General features: G+C 36.1%; 1 protein-coding gene across 6 annotated transcripts in view; it reads right to left on the bottom strand.

Annotated features, from left to right (window-relative positions):
• Positions 1–6,098: 6,098 nt before the first annotated feature.
• Positions 6,099–22,147, bottom strand: part of CHD1 (chromodomain helicase DNA binding protein 1) — a 56,711-nt gene continuing 40,662 nt past the window's right edge. For 3 of the 6 annotated variants that reach the window (XM_038123801.1, XM_038123803.1, XM_038123802.1), the window contains exons 24-37: positions 21,868–22,028; positions 20,483–20,524; positions 19,639–19,769; positions 19,064–19,202; positions 18,202–18,352; positions 17,125–17,247; positions 16,618–16,755; positions 14,136–14,399; positions 13,598–13,738; positions 10,689–10,867; positions 8,700–8,796; positions 8,437–8,494; positions 7,294–7,504; positions 6,724–7,087 (exon numbers count right to left, since the gene is read on the bottom strand). In XM_038123801.1, coding sequence (XP_037979729.1) covers positions 6,724–7,087; positions 7,294–7,504; positions 8,437–8,494; positions 8,700–8,796; positions 10,689–10,867; positions 13,598–13,738; positions 14,136–14,399; positions 16,618–16,755; positions 17,125–17,247; positions 18,202–18,352; positions 19,064–19,202; positions 19,639–19,769; positions 20,483–20,524; positions 21,868–22,028 — 2,199 coding nt within the window. Of the gene's footprint in view, positions 7,088–7,293; positions 7,505–8,436; positions 8,495–8,699; positions 8,797–10,688; positions 10,868–13,597; positions 13,739–14,135; positions 14,400–16,617; positions 16,756–17,124; positions 17,248–18,201; positions 18,353–19,063; positions 19,203–19,638; positions 19,770–20,482; positions 20,525–21,867; positions 22,029–22,147 lie in introns of all 6 variants that reach the window. The other 3 variants (XM_038123800.1, XM_038123805.1, XM_038123804.1) reach the window with 2 other exon arrangements.

Raw genomic sequence — 22,147 nt, 5'->3', positions numbered from 1 at the left:
TATCTTTCAAACTAAGACATATCTGTTGCTCAGTCATTGACTACTTTTCACAGTTCCAAGACTGGAAAAGAATGATGATCTAGTATGGTTACATAAATCAGAGCTTTGAAATTTGCTGTGCTCCTTAGTGATTAAAAAGAATGTCAAAGTGTCATTTGGTCTATACAATACAGGTAGCCACTTATTAATGCTAGAATTAAGGAAACCCAAATCCCATAGCTAATTTAAGTGATTGAATGAATTACTTTCCAAATGCTTCAGATACTGCAGCATATACTAGTTCTGATGCAAATAAAACATAGTGGAGGTCTAAGAGTACTGCAGTAATAAAAGCTCTCTGATTATTTTCTCTCATGTGATCAGTGTCACATGATTTTCTGCCATGTGTTTATTTTCAGAGAAAACAGACTTGCCTGATGAAAAACCTGTGTCAAATAAATAATATGTAATGTTCAAGTGTGTTATTCAGCTTCAGCCTTAGTTCTTGAACTCAATATAGATCTAAAGTTTATATGTCAAAACGTCTCAGAAGTCTTGCAGCAGCAATTTCCAAAGTCTTCAAGAAACACTGAGGGTGAAATCGTAGGGTGGGAATTTGGGGTATTAAAATAGGTGCACTCAGTACCAGGCTGGGTTTGGACACTTCAAGTTTGAATAGCAGACATCAGAGGGACTTGCAGCACCCTGGGGCACCATTTCCTTCACAGTCACCTATCTGCCATACAAGAAACATGCACTCACCTGACTCTCTCACAGGCATTGTTCTGAGTAGAAAAGGATGTTCATTTTTTTAAAAAAAGTTTACATAGTTAAATTGCTGCTAAGTTGGAGTTTTAACTATTCGTTGTTAATAATTTCATGTTGTAATCCCCTGCTGTTAATAGTTTTTTCTTTAATTACCTGTTGATGGTTAAAAATCCCTCTCCCATCGAGCATCCCCTCCCCACCCCGCTGCATCCTCGGAGATGACATGGGACTGAAGAGGTGAAATTGGAGCTGACGTGCAAATATGAAAGACCAGCATGCAAAGGTGTAAACACCATACCAGATCCTGCAAAAAACCCCTAAAACAACGAGCCAACATGGAATTAAGGGATCTAAGTGATGTCTAAAGGTGAGCGACTTAATCCAGTATCTGTTAATACCCTTTTTACCCCTCACCCTAACCTAAGGATGCCAGCTAGGAAGAGGACATTGAATGCCTTACTGAGGAGTAAGGATTTCCTAATGCTCCTGTGAGGAAAGGAGTCCCCAGCTCTGCCTGCATTCCAGCAGGCAAAGCTGCAATCATCCTTCTGTTACGTGCCATGGCCCGATCCCCACGTGAGCTGGTTTCTTTCTAATAAAGGCATTAAAAAGGAGAAAGATCTCCTGCCCTATTTATTTCAGGCATCCTAACACAGCTGAGACTGTCAGCCTTCCAGCAAAGCTCTTCATTTTGTTAGAGCAAACATGGGATCAACTGTGGTAATGCCTCAATCTCAAGAGTAGTTTTTGAATAGGTTTATGAAGATGCTACAAATAATTTAAAAATCAGAATTATTTTGTTTTGCAAGGTTCAGAAATAGTTATTTTCTTTAATCAGGACAACAGCAATTCTTACATTTTTATGCAAATTAACAATAATCACTAAATTTCATCTTTTATGCCAAATTTTTCACTTGTTAAAAGCTTTAAAAATACAAAAAATAATTACCAATAAATTGGTAGGGCTATGGGCCTGGAAAATATATACTAGAAATACTGGTTTTATGTTGGCCATATCAAATACATCATGGGAGTTTGATACGTGGACCAGAAGGTGGTGAACACCATTACTCAGGTGTTCTCCACTTATATCTTAAGATAAGTAAATGGAATAGAGAGAAAAATAAAAAGCTTAAGAAACAAACAAGTAATTCCATGAACTTTCTCTTCATTCTGCTCGTATCAGCATCCCATAAAATTGCATTCCTTAGCTACTGCTTCTGGACTGATTCACAAATAAAAGATTCAGCATAAAAATTTAAGAACAGAATTGAAATTTCAGCTGCAGCAACCCTAGTTTGTTGGACGAATGAAGACCTAAAGTGCCAGCACATACCTGTCCCAACAGAGCTTAGTAAAACAAATCTTGTTTGGTAACAAATGGGTAACTCATACCAGGTATTATTATTTTAACATTATTTACTACTCTCTAACAGAAACAAGAAATTGTCTACATTGATTTCTGTTAATTCCTAAGTAATGGTGACATAATTTCCTACCAAAAAGAGCTATTGTCACTGAACACAACACTAGGTGCAACATTGGAGATGGAAACAGCTCCTTAAAACTGTTTTGCTACCATAATACTTCCTTGGGATTTCATATTCTAAGTGCAGCCCTGCAGCTACACAATTAGGGCTGTGAAACTGACAAGATATGTCTGTGGATGACAAACACATGTCTCACAGGGACAAAACAAGCTAATCAAGCTTCAAAAGGGCATCAAAGATACTTATCCTATGGAGTCCGTGTCTCAAAGGGAGGTCAGGGCACACTCCTGTCATAGGAGTGTCATGTTAACACCACAGGAACTTCCAGTCCTTCAGTGAGTGGTGCCTGAGTCTTTTGCAAGTCCTGTTGATTGTGGTGAAAGACTCTCAGAAACCAGCAACTGTCTGAATCCTGGTCAGACACCACGACATATGCACAGAGGATCAAAATAGGGGAAAACATAAAGCAACTGTGATCAGGTAAATGATGATCACATAATCACCCTTGACAACTAACAGCAACCAGAATATGCATTTCTCTGTCTCTAAAACTTTAAGAGCATTAATACGGTTTTTAATCTGCTTTTTCATACTTAACAACAATCTACTCTTTTTGGGTAGTACTGGGAATGGTAGACCAGAAATATGTAACAGGATTAAGATGGAAGTGTCAGACTTCCATGCATGGTAGATGAAACACCCAAGCTTTTATCAATAGCCACAAGGACTTTTCTTGCAGTCCTCACAATTCTTATTTCCCAAAATCTTTGACAGACGGGCAACATTAGTATCTGATGGATGCTTCAGAACTGGACACACTCCTTGAAGACTTCATTAAAAATGAGAAAAAGAAGGATCAAACCTACATTTAGACTGAATTATAAATGGGTCATTTGCAGAGGATATGGAATTGAAAAGTAAGATACAGCATAAAAGGCATTACCAGCAATGGAGATAATTTCCTCCATCAAACTTCTAATACTTACAATGTAATGGAAACCAAAGGGGAAAAAATTAAACTATTGGAAATGTGATCTGTGTATCTGTAAATATGACTGAGTAAAAGTTATAGTTACAAAGCATAAAGAGACTAATTCCCAAAGATTGACATCATCAAAGCCATCAAGTATTTCAGAGACCGGAAGGACCTTCGGTGATGTCGTGGTTTGAGAGGAAATGAGTTTTTGGGAGGTGGTAGTGGTCAAACCAATAGGTGCCCAGATGTGGATATTGGCACCTGGTTTGACCATTGAGGATATGGATCCGCCTCTGAGAACACAGGGGTTAAAAGCGAGAGCTCCCAGGGGATCGTCCTCTCTTGGTTCCGGTGGATGGAGGAGTCAGACCTCCCCTGCCCAGCTTCGGGCTGGGTGGGGGAGGGGAAAACCACGCGGCCGAGGGAGGTGGGCCGGAGCCGTGGGCAGAGACGGGAGATGATGGAAGGGTGGAAGAACTCGAAGAGGTAGTGGGCAGCCCCCCTTTCTCAAAAGGGGGAGAGAGAGAGAGAGAGAGGTGCCAGTGCTATCTTGAAATTCGATAGCACTGGCCTGGCCGGGGAAGAGAAGGGGGGGGGCCCACAAGGGAAGAGTGCCCGGAGTTCGAGATAAGCAGAGACTGTGATTTTAACCCTTCTGTGAGACGATGGAAGACCTTGCAAATGTTGATCCTCCGGGAGCTGAGGGAGGAGAGAAACGGATAAGAAGGAATGCGCAAGTGTGATGCAGAGTTGTGCAAGTGAAGAAGGACTGGGAGAAGTTGAGGAAATCCTAGGTGGAGGAGATGATGGAGTGGCTTTTGGCTGGACTTTTCTTGTATTAGCCATGGATAGAACCTTTCCTGTAATACAGAGACTGCATTTTAGGGGGAGGCTGCGCCAAAGGAGTGATGTGTGCGGAGACGACAGGTGATGAAATGATGGTGAGACCCCTCGGCCCCAGGGGGTGAAATATTGGGGGGGACTGGTGTCCCGAAATGAGGTGAGAGACTGTCGTTCTCTTCTGGAACTGGGCAAGGCCTCCTTGAAAGGGGAAACCCTAAAAGCAGCTCTGGTCCATGTGCAGTGGTGAGAGCACTGAACATGGAAGGAAGAAGTCACGACGTGTAGTTGCTGAGTGACGGGGATTTACCTGTGGTGGCACAAGGAGGGCTCCTTCTCTCCTTGATGAAATGAGAAGTGATTGTCGGAAGGGTGGAGATGGACTGAGTTGATTATCTGAAGGGTGATGGACTGGATTAAGATCTAAGGTTTTGTGATATTCTGTAAGAATTGAGTGGGGGGAGGAGAAATGTTTGAAAGGTTTCCATTCTGCTCTGTGTGTTAATTTTATTGTAATTGTGTGATAATAAAGTTTTTTTTCCCTTTTGTTTGCAAGTGGAGGCCTGCTTTGCTCTGTCTCTGATCACATCTCACAGCAGACACCAGGGAAGATGGGTTTTCATGGGGGCACTGGCATTGGGCCAGCATCAAACCATGACAGGTGAAAATGTACAGACCAACCATATCATGTGAGGCTGCAATGTTGTATCACAGCCACAGTGATGGAGAACCAGGCTCTGTGGGAATGGCCTGTGTATGCTCTAGGAGGCAAATGTGTGCTTCCCAGCCAGGAAGAATTGTGTCCGTGGCTGGAGATGCTCTGACTTCTATGATTCCACCCTTGGAAGTGGAATGTGCATGGTACACATGAACAACCTTATCAGACTCTGCTGCCTAAACACTGTTCAACAACCAAGCTTGAAAGCAGAACCACTCAAACCCCTCAGTTCCTGTCAAGATGAAAAGTTTAGAAATGAATCGGCATTAATTAACCAAGTCCCAGCCTACACTAAATGAGCAGCAACTACTTAATGTGCAACTGTGCCCACAATAAGATCCTTAGACATACTCTGTAGACAGATCGTGGCTCTATGGAAATGCTTCCACATAAACCTGCTTAATTGGAAAAAATACTCCATATTGCAGGAGCAGAGAAAAACTGCAGCAGCAGATGCAGCTCCTGCTACCTGATGGCAGGTTAGGTACCTTCTCTATTTATCATCAGGAATAAAATACAGTACTTTTAATGCTTTTATGATTAACTGGGTGAAAAGTAACACAGTATAGAAAAACACAGCAGAAAACTACAAGATCCACATGTCCTTTTAGTTTAAATTTAATTTGTCAGAGAGAAGTTATCTATGTACAATCAGTGTGCATTGTAACAATTCTGTCAATAAAGTCGTAATTCAAATCTTCTAAAATATTAACTACCTGCATAGCACATTTGACATTATTGCCCATGTTGAAGAGGGAACATATGTATTTACCATTAATTTTGATTGATTTGGATACTGAACTGTTCAGGTATTTGACACACCTCCTTTAAACCAATGCACCTGAAAAGCTTTCTGGAGCACAGTTTAGCTAGATATTTCTTACCATTTCATTACAAACAATCACAACACCGACAGCTTAATACAGAAAAAAGACCCCCCCCAAAAAAAAGACCCCAAACAACAATAAAAAAACCCCAACAAAACAAACACACACAAACCCCACAAACCCAACAACAAAAAACCAAAACCAACATAAAGAAACAAAACAAACAAAAAACCCCCCAAACCCACAAAACAAAACATGTATCTAAAGTATCAAAAAAGGGAGCACTAAGTGCAATAAGTTTCCTTTCCCCATTTTTACATTCTGAACAATGACTCCATCAAAATATTTTATTGAAACATGTACGTACACTGATTTTGTTTCATAACTGTGACAAGAAGTCCTGAGCTGGTGGGGAAAGGAACAGTCAAAAAAGCCTGGGGCGGGGGGGGTGGGGCGGGGGAGGGGGGAGGAAGTTCATTTAATAAACTTACAACAATTTACAGCCATTAGTTTGTGTTTTGCTTTTATTTTTTTTTGTTTGTTTTATAAAAAGGTGTTGTAACTGATCACAAACAGGAGAAATCCTGACTATTTTACAGTTATAGGTACAGAATTTAAATATTCAAGCTTGTAATGAAAAGCGGCAAGGTGGTCGCAGTGTACAATGTAAACAAGTAGCTTTGGAAAGTGAACAAAGTCCTTGAGAATTCTTTACTAAGAAAAAAAAATATTCTCCCCATTCCCTCCTGAAATATGAGCACAGGTCAGTGTTTAAAAGTTCATTTACAAAGATAACTTAAAACATTATCAACCTCAAACCACTTTGACATGAAGAGTGTTATACTAAGATCCAGTCTGAAATGGGCAGTGTTGAGGTCTCTGTAAAAGTAAACATCTTCCATTTCTTAAAAAAAGTGCCACAGCATTTGCAGCACAGTGCAGCATAAACTTTAAATACAAAAATATTTTTCTTCTGTTGGGATAATAGACCTTGCATCCTGGAAAGAAGTAACAATACTGCTACTGATAGAATATCCCGTCTGTATCTTTCAAGTCATGTAAGGCAATTACTGTGTTAATTTACTGTATATGGCTAAAAGAAGGTCCAGAAAGTATCAGTCTTTGTTATGTTTTCCGGCTACTCCACGTATGTTCAGGTGTACTTTTGTGATCTGATGAATGTTCAAATGGAGATCTGTGACCGAGGGGAGATCTTGAACCATAAGGAGACCTCTGATCCAGTGGTGACCTTGGGCCACTACCTGAAGCTCTGTGGTCCATTTGCCATTCTGAGTGGTACCTATAATCTCTGGGAGATTTATGATGGCTGTACTCAGAAGAGGAACGGTGATCTGAATGTATCCTCTGGTCTGAATGGGAACGGTGATCCAAATGAACCCAGCTGTCTTTTAGACTCCCTTCCAGGCTTGACCTAGGGTCTCTGCTCCTGTAGTCATCTAACTTCCTATGTTTACTATCACTGTAGTATCTAAAAAATAAGAACTTATTTGTATTAGTTACTGGTAACACATTAAGAGCCACAATTATGTAAAATTGACAGAACTGCATTAGAGAAAGATCATTGTTGCAATTTTGTGTCATTTAGAATAAGATTGTTTTGTGCTTCCTACAAGCATAACTACAAAAACACAAAGGGAATTCTGACCAGATTTCAAAACTGCTCAAGAAACTCACCTGCTGTCTTGTTTGTAGTGATCCCAGTCTCTGTGATCTTTTCCATTGCTGAAGGCTGAATAGGGCCTTTTCCTGGTGTCATTTTTCTTGTAAGCATCTCCCTGATGCCTGTCCTTATGATGATCGTGGTATTGTGACAGATGTCTATCAGAGGAATAGCTGTCCCTGCTACTGTCATCATGGTTTGTATTCTCCTTCAGTCTTTCTACATCTGTTTAATAAAGCAGAAGTTAAAATGAAATACCAAAACATTTTTACTTCCCCTAATTCAAACAGCACTTCTACCTGTCAGGTGTAAACCAGTATGAAATGGACATAATTTAAAAGAAACAAGATCTGAAAATCAAATACACTAATGCCAGTGAACAGAAGAAAATTTCAGATTTAAGAGGAAAGCAAGCTAGAATGTAGATGCATAGGACTTGGAAGCTGAACTTCTCAACCTCTCCATTCAGTCTATGAAGCTGAGTGGTCAAATGGGCAGTGAGTAGACGGTACCTTCAGTAGAGCAATTTTAGAGAGAATGGCAGCAACTTCCTGTCTAAGAAGGGATAGACTTAGTATGAGTAACAGTTTTAAAGAAGCACCTTGTTACCAAAAAAAATTCAGTGGTATTCCTAAATTCCATGATTGTTGATTTTAAGTCCATGACAATATACTTGGAAGTTCAGTAACACAAGATTAAATAAAGTACTACATACAAAAAGGCAGGTGTGGGAACATGTGGAGAAAAAAAATCAGTGTTATTGACAACAATAAAAGACAGCCCCTGTAACTAACGACTGTGACAGCCCCTGTCAGACTGTGACTGACTAATAAACTGCTTTCTTTCATCATAGTGATACTGAGAAAGCTACAAAAAGTCTCAGAATTTCTGAGAAGTTTACAGGTTTTAAGTAGACCTCTTGCCCTCTCCAAAATTTAACACTTTTTTTTTTTTTAAAGGACGCTCAAATAACCTGGTAAGTACCAGCTTCACTCTGCACTCTGCTGGATTTCACCAGCAAATTAGTGAAGCTTTTTGAATTAGTCTATTACTGTGGTACTTAACCCTGTGGAAAACAGACCCAGAAGACATGTGAAATGAAATAAACATGAACACTTAAGGTATTTAACACAAGAATATACATAAAAGTTTCTTACCTGGATTTCTAATTACATGGGTATTCACATGACTGCTAATATTCTGATCATTGTGTTGCTAAAAAAGACAAGTACACTGGTAAATCCCAGAGTCCATTTGAATACATTAGAAAAACACCCTATCAAAAGAGACTACTATACTGCAAACACAAATACTAACTTGAAGTATATTTCCATGTTCTTCATAATCCTCTATATGTAATAAAAGTTATAATAATAAAAAATATATATTTGTGTATTTCAAAACAATGTGAAAATATTACCTGAGACTCTTGACGTTTTTTTATTGCATGTTTATACAGTTTGTGCAGCTTTCTGGCATCAAATTCTGTAAACTTAGAGACAAAAATCCACAAATTTCTGAGGAAGAAGAAAAGAGAAGTTGTAATTCTTTCAATTCTTTGCCCTGTATTAAGTAGCAGAACATGGATTTGACTGAAATTATTTGAACACCACTTCAGTAAACCTGAAATGCTATATAACCTACAAAGTATTGCCAAATTGCACAGGAAATATTATGCAGTTGTAAATGAAATATTTAAAAGATTGATTCCTTTAACAATTTTTCACTTTTTAATATTTATTGTAAGTACTTCAGAATGTGAAGTGCATGGACAATAGTACTAAATAAGAATGGTTAAATTTTTGTGAAATGCTTATTAAAAACATAGCTATCAGTATATATATATATATATTTATACACACACACATATATATCTTCTAAAAATTTGTTTGAATTCTGAGTATTTAACAGTCTGTAAATTAAAAATTTAAATACCTAAAGGAATAAAAATTCTTTCAAATGTGAAATTTCTTACAGCATAAGATACTTGACACAAAAAACCTTATTGTATGAAACCATCAGCAAGAGAAATTTTCCACAGACTTTGAAAGTCTGCCAAGGCTTTTGAAACCAAGTAAGAGCTGTGAAAGAGGATGGAAGTCATAGGGTAATAAATCTCTGCCAAATCTGTGCTTGAAGGAACCAAAGAAGAGCAAATTAAGTTTTTTGCTGTCAAGATGCCAAAATTCTGAAGAAAACTTTTTCTTCCATTATCACAGGTAAAGTTTTTTTAACATATACTGATTTTTTAGTGAAATTTGCAGGTAGAATGCTTAGAAAAGTCTACAGAATAACAGTGTTCAAAAATATTTGAAGTGTGGGGGTTCACAAAGCAACAGTATGTTCCTCCTTCACTGTGATTATTTAAACATGATAATTTCCTAATAATAGTCCAGAAGTTTGACTAAGTATGCAACCAGTCAATGGTATGTCTAATGAGACCATTCTAACAATATAAACTACACTACTTCTTATCAAATTTAGCTGAAATAGTTTTATTTATCTACACATAATATCATAGCAGTATTATGAATAACAGCTCTATTGCAAGTTTCCACTTAAAATAATAAAAAATTACCAAAACCTAAGACTTGGATCTTGTTTTTGTATCTCAGATGACCTTACTATTTTCAAGTAAAGGAGGTAAAATCAGCAGAAGCATATTACACTAACAGAGTTATTCAAGAAAATGCAACACTTAAGAATTTGATCTCTATAATCACATTTTCAAGCATAATCACACAATATATTTTCAAGCATAAAGACATTAACTGAACATTCTGACAACAGTCAGTCAAACTGCAGTAAGAACATATCAATGAAATACAAGACCAGTATTTTTTCTTAGTTCTTTTTATACTGTCACCTGATACAGATGCAAACTCTTCCCTCACTTTTGAAGTGCATCTTAGTACATTGTGATAAACACTTGTTATCAAGTTATAGTTAATACATAATACACAATTTCATTTTAGAGTACATAAAAAAAAAATAATTCTACAACTTGGAATCATCATTCAACACAATTTTAGAACTGCGTATTTTCAACACAAATTATTAAAAAACCAAAATGACCTGAAGTGTAAAAAACACATATTTAAAGGTAAGAATGGTTTTGACTAAACACAGTGACAGTGACAAGTCCGCAGCATTTGCTGTCAGTGTTAAGGAGAGAGATGTCTCCACCCTCTGGACAAAATACAGGGCTCTGCATCAATACTTAAAGTCAATCCATTACAGGTCAGAAAAATGTATAATCACCTTTAAATAGACTCCTATTTAAAACAGCAGAAAGATACAAGAAAGGGGGAAAAATAAACAGGGGGAAAAATAACTAAAACTTAACTCTTCTCAATGGAACCAATTGTAGATTTCCCTTTTTCAAGTAAAACCCAAGTAAATAACTTACTTTCTCCACTGTTTAATTTGTTCAGGATTTGGGTACTCCTTTAGACATTCAGTAATATGATCTCCAATTTTGATAAGACACTGTCTAGTATGTTCCAGCTGTTCTCTTTCAGAAAGGCCCTTCTCTGGTCGATCAAGCTGTTTCAATGCTGCCTTGACAGGTCTCATTCTTTCTTTGCACTGTAAAATGGAAAAAAGGAATGTATCGATTCAAAAGAAAAAAATTTATTCTAAAGCATGACCTGCCTTTTACTGTGATATATAACCACAGGTGAAGACAGTATTGTTAGAAGTCAAATGAAACACAAGACTTTCTCAGAGGTCTTAAAAATGTTTTATAGGTTCCCTTTGGAAGACTATGAATCCAATTGGAAATTCACTTCTCTTTGAAAGCATCAGATTGTATAAAATACATATATCAAGCTGTAGAAGGTGCTAATGTATATATCTCAAACATCAGCAGCCAGATAGCTGTGAAGCCACTTTTTTTTCTGTTCAAAACCCACTGCTGTGGGCTTATATGGCAGGTCAGGGACTAACATACTGATTTTCATTCCAAGTGTGTAAAAGCTTTCGCAGACTCGCTCACTTTTGAAGTTCCTTTCCCTTGCAGGCTTCCACAAATCTAGGGTGATGCTTTCCCCTTAAGGGTAGGACACCACTAGGATTCGAGAAAGCACTAATTTAATATATATGATTTCTGAGGAAAAGGACTTACTACAACTGTATTTTGTAATTACAACTCTGAGCATAATCATGTAAGGCAAGACTTACCACCTACAAACCTATACAAACTCAGTGTCAAAATTAAATATGAGAGTGTTCACTACATTTCAAACAAATACTTTCTGCAACCATTACACTTGGCATTCAACAAAGGATCAAAATTGCTTCTCTGAGCATTTTTTAAACCTCACTCCTTTGGAGATATTAGAAGAAGTTATGCTACCTAGAAGAAAGCTAGTTTGGGTATAGCACCATAAAGGTTAGAAACAACCTCCAAGATCATTAAACCCAACCTTTGACTGAACACCACCATCCCAACTGAACTATATCAAGTCCCACATCAGTTGTTCTTTTGAACACTTCTGGGCATAGTGACTCTATCTCCTCCCTGAGCAGACTGTTCACTGCTTAACCACTCTTTCAGTGAAGAAATCTTTCCTTATATCCAAAATTAAACTTCCCTGAAACAACTTGGGGCCCTTTCTCCTCGTCCTGTCACCAGTTCCCTGGGAAAATACCTGATCCCCACCTGGCTACACCCTGCTATCAGGCAGCTGTAGGGTGTTGTAAAGTCTCCCCTGATTCTCCTCTGGGCTCAAAAACCTCAGCTGCCTCAGCCACTCCTCGTAAGACTTACCCTTCCCCAGCTCCATTCTCTTCTCTGGACTTGCTTCAGCACCAAAATGTCCTTTTTGAACTGAGGGGCTCAGAACTGAACACAGCACTTGAGATTTGGCCACAGGGAATGCTTAGACTAGCCACAGACAAAGGTTGTGCATTCTTGAATTTTCATATTTTCAATCCAATGTTTTAATAATAAATCCAGATAAATTCAGTTGGTATAGTTTCAATTGCAGAAACGTGCTTAATCATACATCAAACTCCAACAGCATGGTACCCATGACCGGAATATCCTCCTTGTCATCAAGGTCACTGTCAGTTAAGCCTGAACATTTCCATTTGAAAGTGCAGTTAAATATGTTTAATTAGAGTGCACCTGACCATGGCATAATGATAAACACCAACCACCTCCTTCCCCCATTCTTCCCTGCTATATGCTACCAAATCTAGAAAAACCAAACAAATACCTGTAATGGAATGGAATGAAATGGAATATCACCATTACCAGGTAAGCATCTAGGGACAACTCAGAAAAACTGGGGAAGCTGTTCCATTGCCATCTCATGCCACTAAGTAATTAAGCATCTGGTTTACATATTAAACTCACCCCAGATTAAAGTAGCTTTTTAAAAGATAGCTTATAGAGTGCAATTCTTAAAATGAGACGTGATCAGCAACATATAACTGCACATGAAAATCAAATGATTTTCTGTCATTAGCCACACTGACATATCCACTTGAATCACTCAAGGCCCGTGTTGAAAATCACAGGTGAGTTAAGAATAAACCCATGGACAGTAACTGCCATACTCATAAGAATGCTACTGTCGTTCTCACAGCCAGCACCCGCAGGACACCCAACAGACCTGGCTGGCAAAAACACAGCTGTTGAAATCTCAATGACAGAACAACCACAGCTGTTCAAAGCAACTCACTGATACTTTTCCATGGGCCTCAGCCAACTATAAAACTTCATGTAAATTGTGCATATACATTTTTCTCAAATGTTAATTCTGTTGTTGTAAGCAGTAGTGATTAAGCAGAATTCTTTTGCTGTCAGACACATTACCTCAACAAGATATTTCCAACTGCTTTAGCATTGTTTCTTCCTGTGTTTACTAACTAAAGTTTGCAATACTTCAGAAGAAAAGTGCTGAATCCTAGTTTTTCTTGCTATCTTACAAAGAAGAAAAACATGTATTATATGATGAAGCCAAAGACTCCATCAATTCCAATTACATTCATTCACATCTGCTCTTAAGAAGCAGGATATACAAGTGATTTTTGAGGATAAATCTTTAGTTTATATTCTCAACCTATTAATCCTACAAACTATTGGGTGAGTTTTTCTATTATCTTGTGTATATACAGCAAAAAGCCAAAATAAAACTGCTAGAACAGAGTCAAAAATCACTTTATTACATTCTCAATAAAATTCAATGATCCGAGACATAGCACAAGATCACCTGTGTTACTGTGCCAAGTAACAGTATCAAGAATATCAGCTATTGTCCTCATTTAGACTAATAAGTATATACAATAATTTATTAAAAGGTGACTTACCACACTAAAAGTTTTGTGATCTAGCTCTTCAGATTCTTCTGATATGGGAACTGGTTCACTACATGCTGTAATATGAACTGGAGTATCCAGCAATGGAAGTTTTTTAGTTTTTTCCTTATTTTCACATTTGATTTCATTTACCTAAGAACAAGATACAACAATATTTAAGTATATTTTATTTTGGTTCTGCAATTATAACATATAACAATCCCCATAACTACTGTATTCTCTTCAATATATATGAATAAAATCTACGCTGGCATTCAATGACAGTACATTTTACTTTCCCTGTGAAATGGAAAAAAAGAATTTTTGCACACATTCAGTCTAATTAAGAGCTATATCATTGAAGATGTACTTCCCCATTTCAAATGTCTGTCCTAATGATTTCAGGTAGTAAGAATAAAGCTTCAAATAACATAAAATACTTTAATGAAATGACAACTAATAAGTTCCACAACACTTTTTCATCTCAAAATCATTCACATAAACCTGGTGGCCTTCTCTAGCACTATGTAAGAAAAGTAAACCTATTTACCTTCTCTTCCTTTACTTCTTTTTCTTTCTGTGTGGATTCTTTTACTTTGTTTTCTCTCTTTTCTTTAATATCCTTTTCTTTTAATTCTTTCTTATCCTCTTTTTCTTTTTTCTCCCTTTTCAAATCCCTCTTATTTTCCTTTTCTTTTGTCTCTCTTTTTTCTTCAGCTTCCTTCTTAATACCAGTATCTGGCTCAGGCTTTTCTTCATTTTCTTTTTCTGCTTTAAATTTTTTATGCAGATGTTTCACTGAAACAATCTCATCCTGCAATATGCAAGCATATACGTCACATCAAACTGGGTTCCTATCTATACAAGTTTTGCAGCTATCAAATTAAAACACTTTTTATCTGTGAATTTTTTATTTCTGGATGTAGATTTATCTAATCACCTCTTAAATAGAACTGAATGCAGTTGGTAAAGAAATATAAGAGCTATGCACTCACTTCCTTGGTGTGACAAAGCAAGTACTGACTGGCGGAGGCAGTGGGCATGAGAAATTGCATCCAGTTAACTTGGAATAAAGTTTGAATTTGGTCCCTTTAAAGGCTGTTAGACTGAAGAACTGAAATCTAAAAAGAAGTATGGTCTTGCAAAACTGACCTGATCGGTCAAGACAGTCAAGTGATGGGAGATGTTAGAAGACCTCTGATCTAATTAGCTTTGTCCCAATCCCATATTAAACACACCCAGTAGAAGGTAAGAGAATCCTAACTTTCTATTTTCCAGAACAGTTCCTTTTACTAGGCTTTAAAAAAATCTTTAATTACAGACTCTCTGTTATGAGCCCATTTAACTGTTTGGAAATGAACAAAGTATTACTCACTGCTCTTTATAATATTCACTGAGAAGGTCTGAGATCAAAACTAATATCTTTCAGACACAGAAAAATACCATAAATAAAGTATTATTATAACACAGATAGAAGAATAATCATGATGTTTGAATTTATTTGAACATACCAGAAAGGCAAATACAGAAACTGCTTATCTGTTGCATGAAAACAGATGAAAGACTGCCTATTACTTGAACTGAACAAGTTACTTGAAAGAAGTATAAAGTTATGAGCTCAACCAGGGCTGGGTTTTAGTGTTTAGGTATCATGGAAACTTTCTAGCAAAAATCCAATTATTTAAACACTTTCTTATTAATTCTAGTAGTAAAACAGGTAAGTTTGACTGCACACAGTATGGAATCTAAGTAGCTAAAGCCACTAGTTTAGGAAGATTGTAGTATACAGTCCAGCTTTCAGAAATGGAATTGTTATTCAGTGTCCAAAAGTACTGAAGTGATGAGTACCTGTTGTTAACAGAGAGAACAGCATTCTAGGCAGTTTCCCAAAACATAGTTAAGTCCATAAACTGATGGCAGTGTCTTCTCTTTTGAGTGGAGATGAAGACTAACACTCATTTTTAAAGTACTCTGAATAATTAATTTGCTTAGTTTTAGGGTCCAGTTGTACCCATTAATGTACTGGGAACTGTGGCAACATTTGCAGGTCTTAGGCAGATTCCAGGCAGATTATTCTAGCTATAAACACAAGGCAGTCTACATTGATTTTTTTTTTAATTGCTGGCTTCAGATTTTATTCTTTAAAGTACAATTTAAATATATACATTGAAAGATTGATTAAAAATTACTATTTTTTCATAGAGTTATCACAGCTTTTCTAATGCTAATTTTAACTATGTATTTCCATAAGTAGCTTTTCTTTTAGAACAGCTGACAATTTCAATGGCTTGTAACTGTTTGCTTCAAATCAAGTAGAGTATTTTATTGATTATAGAATTGCAGTGACTTAATTCAACTGCTTTCAAATTAGTTGTGACATGACCCTTAATTTTGTCCAAATTTTTATGTCTAGTGATTTTGCTATGTGATAAACACCAAAAATAAAAAGACACAACAAAAGCATAATACCAAGATTAATAATCAGAAGTAAAAAAACCCAACAAGGTTAGTCTTTCTGAAAAATGAGAGCCATGATGTATACACCAGCTTTTATATGCAAGTCTTGAAATACAATTTTCTATGCTGCGCTTTCTAACTGAGCTTTTTGACATTTTTCTCAGCCTCAGTAAAAAAGCCTTTACCTTGCGAATCATTACCAGTAGTAGTAACACATGAGCAAAATCCAGTAGTTTTACAACTGTGATTTGCAATTCTAGCAAATACAGGGATAATGCTTTAAAAAAAAAGTTGAAACTGAGCAATGTCACTAGTATTTAGTGTATTTAGAGTATAATATTTTAATAACTATTTGGAAAACTCATAATTCCTTATTTATTCGTTTATCATTAAACTGAAATAGATGTCTTCCATGTGCTTGTACTAATGCAACATCAGTTGTAGCGGCCACGGGAAAAGGATGACATTCAGGTGGTTTAATTTTATTAAACCAAGCAGAAGATGAAATACAAATTGATACTAACAGGAAGAACTGAATGTATGGCAAGTATCTTTACTGTGTGAAAGATACTCACCTTGTTATTCTCATCATCATCTTCATCAGATTTTTCTGAGAGTTGTGGTGAAGAATCACTTTTTATTTCTTCTTTTAATTTTGCAGTCCTTAGCACCTTATTCTTCTTAGTTCTTGTTTTCCTCCTCTTTGAATTGCCCTGAATGCAAAATGATCCCTTTAATCATGTCAACTGACAAGTATCCTTGCAATATATTTGCAACGTAAGATTTGGTTTTACATCAGAGAGAGAGTACCTTTTATTTTATTTATTGCCACTAATGACCACTACTTTACTCAGGACTGGAGACAGAGCTTAGTGCAACAGTAGATAATACACACAAATAATAAGAGAATAATACAATACAAAACTTGCAATTAATATCCTGAGTTCATCTTACATTCTACAATTAGGAATAGAGTAATACTACACCAATAAAAAGTGCAGAACTAAAAAATGAAAAGAATCCGGTGACATGCCAATAAGCATATTGTTTTACCTTATTAATGAATGCCACATTTTACTTACTGCTCCAGCAAGCCTTTGTGCTTCCTTCCTTGCAAGGTCTTTATTCAGTAATTTAATGAGGTAGTCTGCACGGGTCTGTAACTGCTTTGCCTGGGGTTTCTTATCTGGATCATCAGGCAAAATCTGAGGAGAAAATGGTAGCATCACAGCTGTGAGTACAGATTATCAACTTCAGATGTTAGCCTGGAGCACACAGAACAGAAAAAGCTGCGCAAAAGGACACGGTAAATAATTCACTCCAACTATACCTAGTAAATATATCCGAATGTTTAAAGCAAAAGAGAATTTCATAGAAGTTTTCATTTCTCTCCAATGAAACCTATGCAAGCAACCAATGCAGAGTCTTGGAAATTGCCTCAGAGTTTAAAACCAGCTCAAGAAACCAGCCTCATATTTCTGTCTCCACTCTGATATTTAATCTAAGAAATTACAGGCACCCGTACCAGTCAGTCACAGAACTCCTGGCTCTGACTCATTCATCTTCTAAATGCAGCTGCCAAGAATACAAATACATGGTTTCAAAAGCCAGACAAATCAATGAAAGGCAAGTGTAGGAATCATTACTAAGCAAATCTGGACACAAACCTGGCTTCTCAAATCCCAAAGCTATAGGTTGTTGGCACTGTCACAAAGTTTACTTCACCCCAGGCTTTTCCTTAGTATCTGCTGCTCACTACATGCTAAGAAGTTATTGCACTAATTCTAGTACAGCTACTCTCAATGTTGGGAGTGGTAGACAGCTTCAACTGAAGAACATCGGGATTAAGCAGGGATGGAGAAACAAAACCAGAACATCTGAAGTAAAGAAGGAAAAGACTGAAAAAAATCAAATGACACAGAACCAACCACATGAGAATATGAAAACACAACTGACTGCAAGAATGCATGCTTCAAAATAAATACGCAAGACCCCAAAATCTAGTACTATACCATGAGAAGAATATGAATTATGTATGAAGTACAACTGACATATGTTTTTGCAATTTAATTTATCATAAAATATGTTCTTTCAGTAACACTACTTAGCAACATCAACCTAAGCAAACAGTCCTTGATAAACTATGGTAGATCACATACCTTCTGTGTCAAACTGAGATCAGGATCCATTTTTATCATTTCCCAGCTGCCATAACCATATTCATAGATGCCTATCAACAAATTGGAGTCATCTTCCTTACCCCAATCTATATCAAAATGAGCAGCCTTAGTGTGGCATGGGATGACATATCTAGAAGAAATACATTGGAAAGAAAAAGACATAATTTTTACATCTGAAACTTAGCGAGGGGGAAGAGAACATACTGAAGGTAATGTAACTAGATTTATTTTCTCTGCTAAGATGCTGGTAAATTTAAGAAATTAATCCAAATAGTCATAATAATATTTTCTTAGTATTTCTATAAAAGTTATTGAAATCAGCATTGGAATGTGTTTTAAACCTGATTAAGACTAAAATATGAAGAACAGATATCTGTCTGTAGCTGTGAGCTGTGTGACAGAATTGGCTAGCCACGAATAAAAGCAAAAATTATAATCCAAGTGTTCTAACTAAGTGGATAGTTTAGGAACTGCAATACACAAGGTGGCAAGTTTAGAGGGTAGGAACAACTACTGCTGCACTTTGATACTCCTCTCAAGCAGAGATGACACATTCAGCTCCTCAGCAGGCCTGGATTATAGTCCTAATTATTATTAGTAATTGAACATAGTTCATAGTGAATACAATTGACAAGTTAAAGCTCTTAGTGGCTTCTGTGGCAAAGGAAGAAAAAACAAAGTATAGCTGTGGAGCAGGTTACTGCTGCCAGTTCTTAAAGGGATAGAGGGACAATGCTTTTATTAGAGCGTTCAAATCACAGTTGCAAAAAAAAAAAAACCCAAAAAACCTTGAGAAGTTTTCTGCATTACTACTCCCTTAAAAATATGCAAAAATCAGTACCTTTTTCTTTCTTCTGGATCTGAGGGAATGGATTTGTGCAATGGTGCCAACTCTTCTTCATGAGAGATGACTAACTTTGCATTTACTTGCACTCCTGAGATTCGGAATGTTGGGCCTTTAACCTTCCCAAGTCTACCTCCTTAAAATAAATGACAACACTATTAAGATATTTACCTTTACAAATAACATTACAAAAATGTACAAAAACCAATTATATCACATCTCCTTTCTTGACCATATGCTTGAATTAAATGCTTCAGAATTGAAAAATCCCTACATAACAGGAATACATCTAAATTTCACAGCAAATCAAAAATCGATTTCATTTTTCAGTGGTAAGTCACACACAGAAAGGGGAAAAAGTCACCTTACTATAACTCTGGGTTTTTTTAAATTATCCAGTATGCATCCTAACATTTTTGTTCATATTTCCCAACGAAATTGTTTTCTCAATTGGAGAAACAACTTCTCAATTGTTGCTCAATTGTTTTCTCAACTCTTATAATCAGAGTGCAAGAGTAACTCATTTTTCTTGTCATTTTTCATTATCCTCTCAAGCCCCCTGAATATTGTACCTGCTCTTTCTTGTCCAGATGAATTGTCCTTTAAGGCTTTAATGCATCCATTATGTACAAGCTCTCCCAAACGTCTGAGGTCTGTCTCTGATTTATCAACTAGCTCAGCATCTCTAGCTACAGCATCTAATCTGTAATAAAAAAAAAGACTTATTTTTGTAACTCTGAAAATTTGGCAGTTGTGAATGATTCCTTTAGACTTCAAAACAAAATAAATGATCACATAAGTTAGCAGTCAGCTGTGGTTTCTATTTGGTGTACAATTTCAATCCAAGGAAAAAAACTCTAAATGACTGAGGTATGAGGACAACAAAACAAGAACTGTAAAGAACCCTAACTCTAAATTATTGCACATTTCTTTAGAAAAGAAAATGAATCATTAAATCATACATACATATATGTATCATATGATCATATGCACTATAAATATTTCTAAGGATTAATATTTTTAAGGATGGTAAGTTTTTCTTAAAAGAGGAATAATGAAAGAAACTTAAAAATGACAATTGACAATATGTAAAATGCAAAACTAACTTTGACAGAGTGGATAAACTGATAGGCTTTCAACAGGCTTATCAAACATGACAAGTGAATGATTATCACCGATGAAGAGTAAACAAGTCAGCGGACAAATATAAAGGAAGTGTTCCTCCAAATGGCAAAGTCTGTTGTGTGGCTGTCTGCACATATACCATACATGAAGAAAAGGAAGATACTATACTAAAGTCACATTATATTCAGGATGATGTATTTCCCCTACTGCCTAAAGTTTCATGGTACATTCTAACGCATATAAAAAAAGAGATTCCAAGGTGCCACACAAATAATAATCAAACAACTTTACCTCTCAAGAGGGCCACCAAATTTCTTGTAACTCTTGATAAACCTAGTAACAGAAAATAATGTTACCATTTAAATATATGCTTAACAAATAACTTTTGTTTTAAAGTTGCATTGATACAATTGTTAATCTTAGTATAATGCTATGTGGACAATGGGGGAAAAAAAGAATAGAGAGAGTAGAGCAGCTTCATATATTCAGATAACTCAAAATCAGTTTTATGGGTTTCAGAATTGATATAAATAAAACAATAGAAGATATAATTTATTTCAGAAATCATTTTATTAATTTCACAAGACTGATGATTCCGCAGCTGTATGTATCTAAAAATGAAAACTGAATGTGGATTTACAGTAAATGAAGGTTTCAGACATCATGTTATGTATAGTTATATGGTTATTAAAAAGAGCAATCTCCACCAGGTAACTGAAAGATTTAGGAAAATGACATGAAAGATACTTTCTGTTCAAATATCTAAGCAATCAAAAGAAACTGGAGATACTTGGAGGAGAAAGAAAATTTAGACAGAAATAATTTTTTAAAAATTAAAAAAAAGAAGAAAGAAAATTTTCTCAATAATGAAATTGCTTGTTCAAGCACAAGAATAGCCTTAAAAATGTACCAATTTGCCTCACTGTTAGATGAGATAGAAAGCCAAAAAGGATCTTTGAAGTTATTCCTCTAAAAAAATACTCTGAAGACTTTCAGCAATTTAGGGAAACATGCATACTTCAATTTCAGAAGCAAAGCAGCATTTCACAAACCCAAAAATGTTAACCAAAAGAATTCCTTCTCCTCCTACCAAAACAATACTTCAGCAAATATTTAGGATATACAGAAGGGACCAATGATAATACAAGTTTCAAACAGGATTTTATATTTTGTTAGTTTTAAAAAAGCAGGATGTAATAATTCAATTATAGTGCCAAGAAGTTTAAAATTAAAACAAAATCCAATCAAATTGTTTCATTTGCCACCAAATAGATGTAACATAAGTCTTTGAGCACCCCACGGTTTTAGGTAAATTGGTGGAAACCAGATGATTTTGCTTGTTTATTTTTAAAGGAAAGTACCCCTTGTAAAATCACTGTCAATAATTATTCAGTGAAATTACTGTCTTCATAGGCTGCAGGAACTAAAAAATTTAAACCAATCATGCATATTTTTAAAACCTAATTTTATACCCCATTAAAACGGGTTCAGATTCTTGCTAAAACAGTTCACTATTTCAGCACCACAACGTAAAAACAATAAATGTCTAGAATAAAAAGATTTCAAACAACTTCAGGAAAAATAGATTACCAGCTATAATTTTCAGACTAATATTATTAATAAAAATAATCATAATTTCTTGTTCCTTTAAATATGCATATCCTCCCATATCTTACCGCCTTATCTCTGCATCATTAAATCCTTTAATATTTTCCCGAGGAATAGTTCTTGGTCTTCCACGTTTTTTTGGCCTTTTTCTTTCTGAGATGGAGTCACTATCAGATCCAGAGTATCTTCTACTCCTACTGCGTCTCCCTTCGCTGCCATTGAAGCTAATCTGGAATTCCAGAGCAAGCAAGCAAGCTATATGTAAGTAACAAATATAAGCAAGTTTTACCTGCTCTGTCAAAAAAAGTGTTCAGAAAAGGAAAAAAAAAAAAGACCCAAACTCCAAAA

This window comes from Motacilla alba, chromosome Z (genome assembly GCF_015832195.1).
Source record: "Motacilla alba alba isolate MOTALB_02 chromosome Z, Motacilla_alba_V1.0_pri, whole genome shotgun sequence".
Classification (NCBI taxonomy): Eukaryota; Metazoa; Chordata; class Aves; order Passeriformes; family Motacillidae; genus Motacilla; species Motacilla alba.
This window is presented reverse-complemented; position numbering and strand designations above follow the sequence as displayed.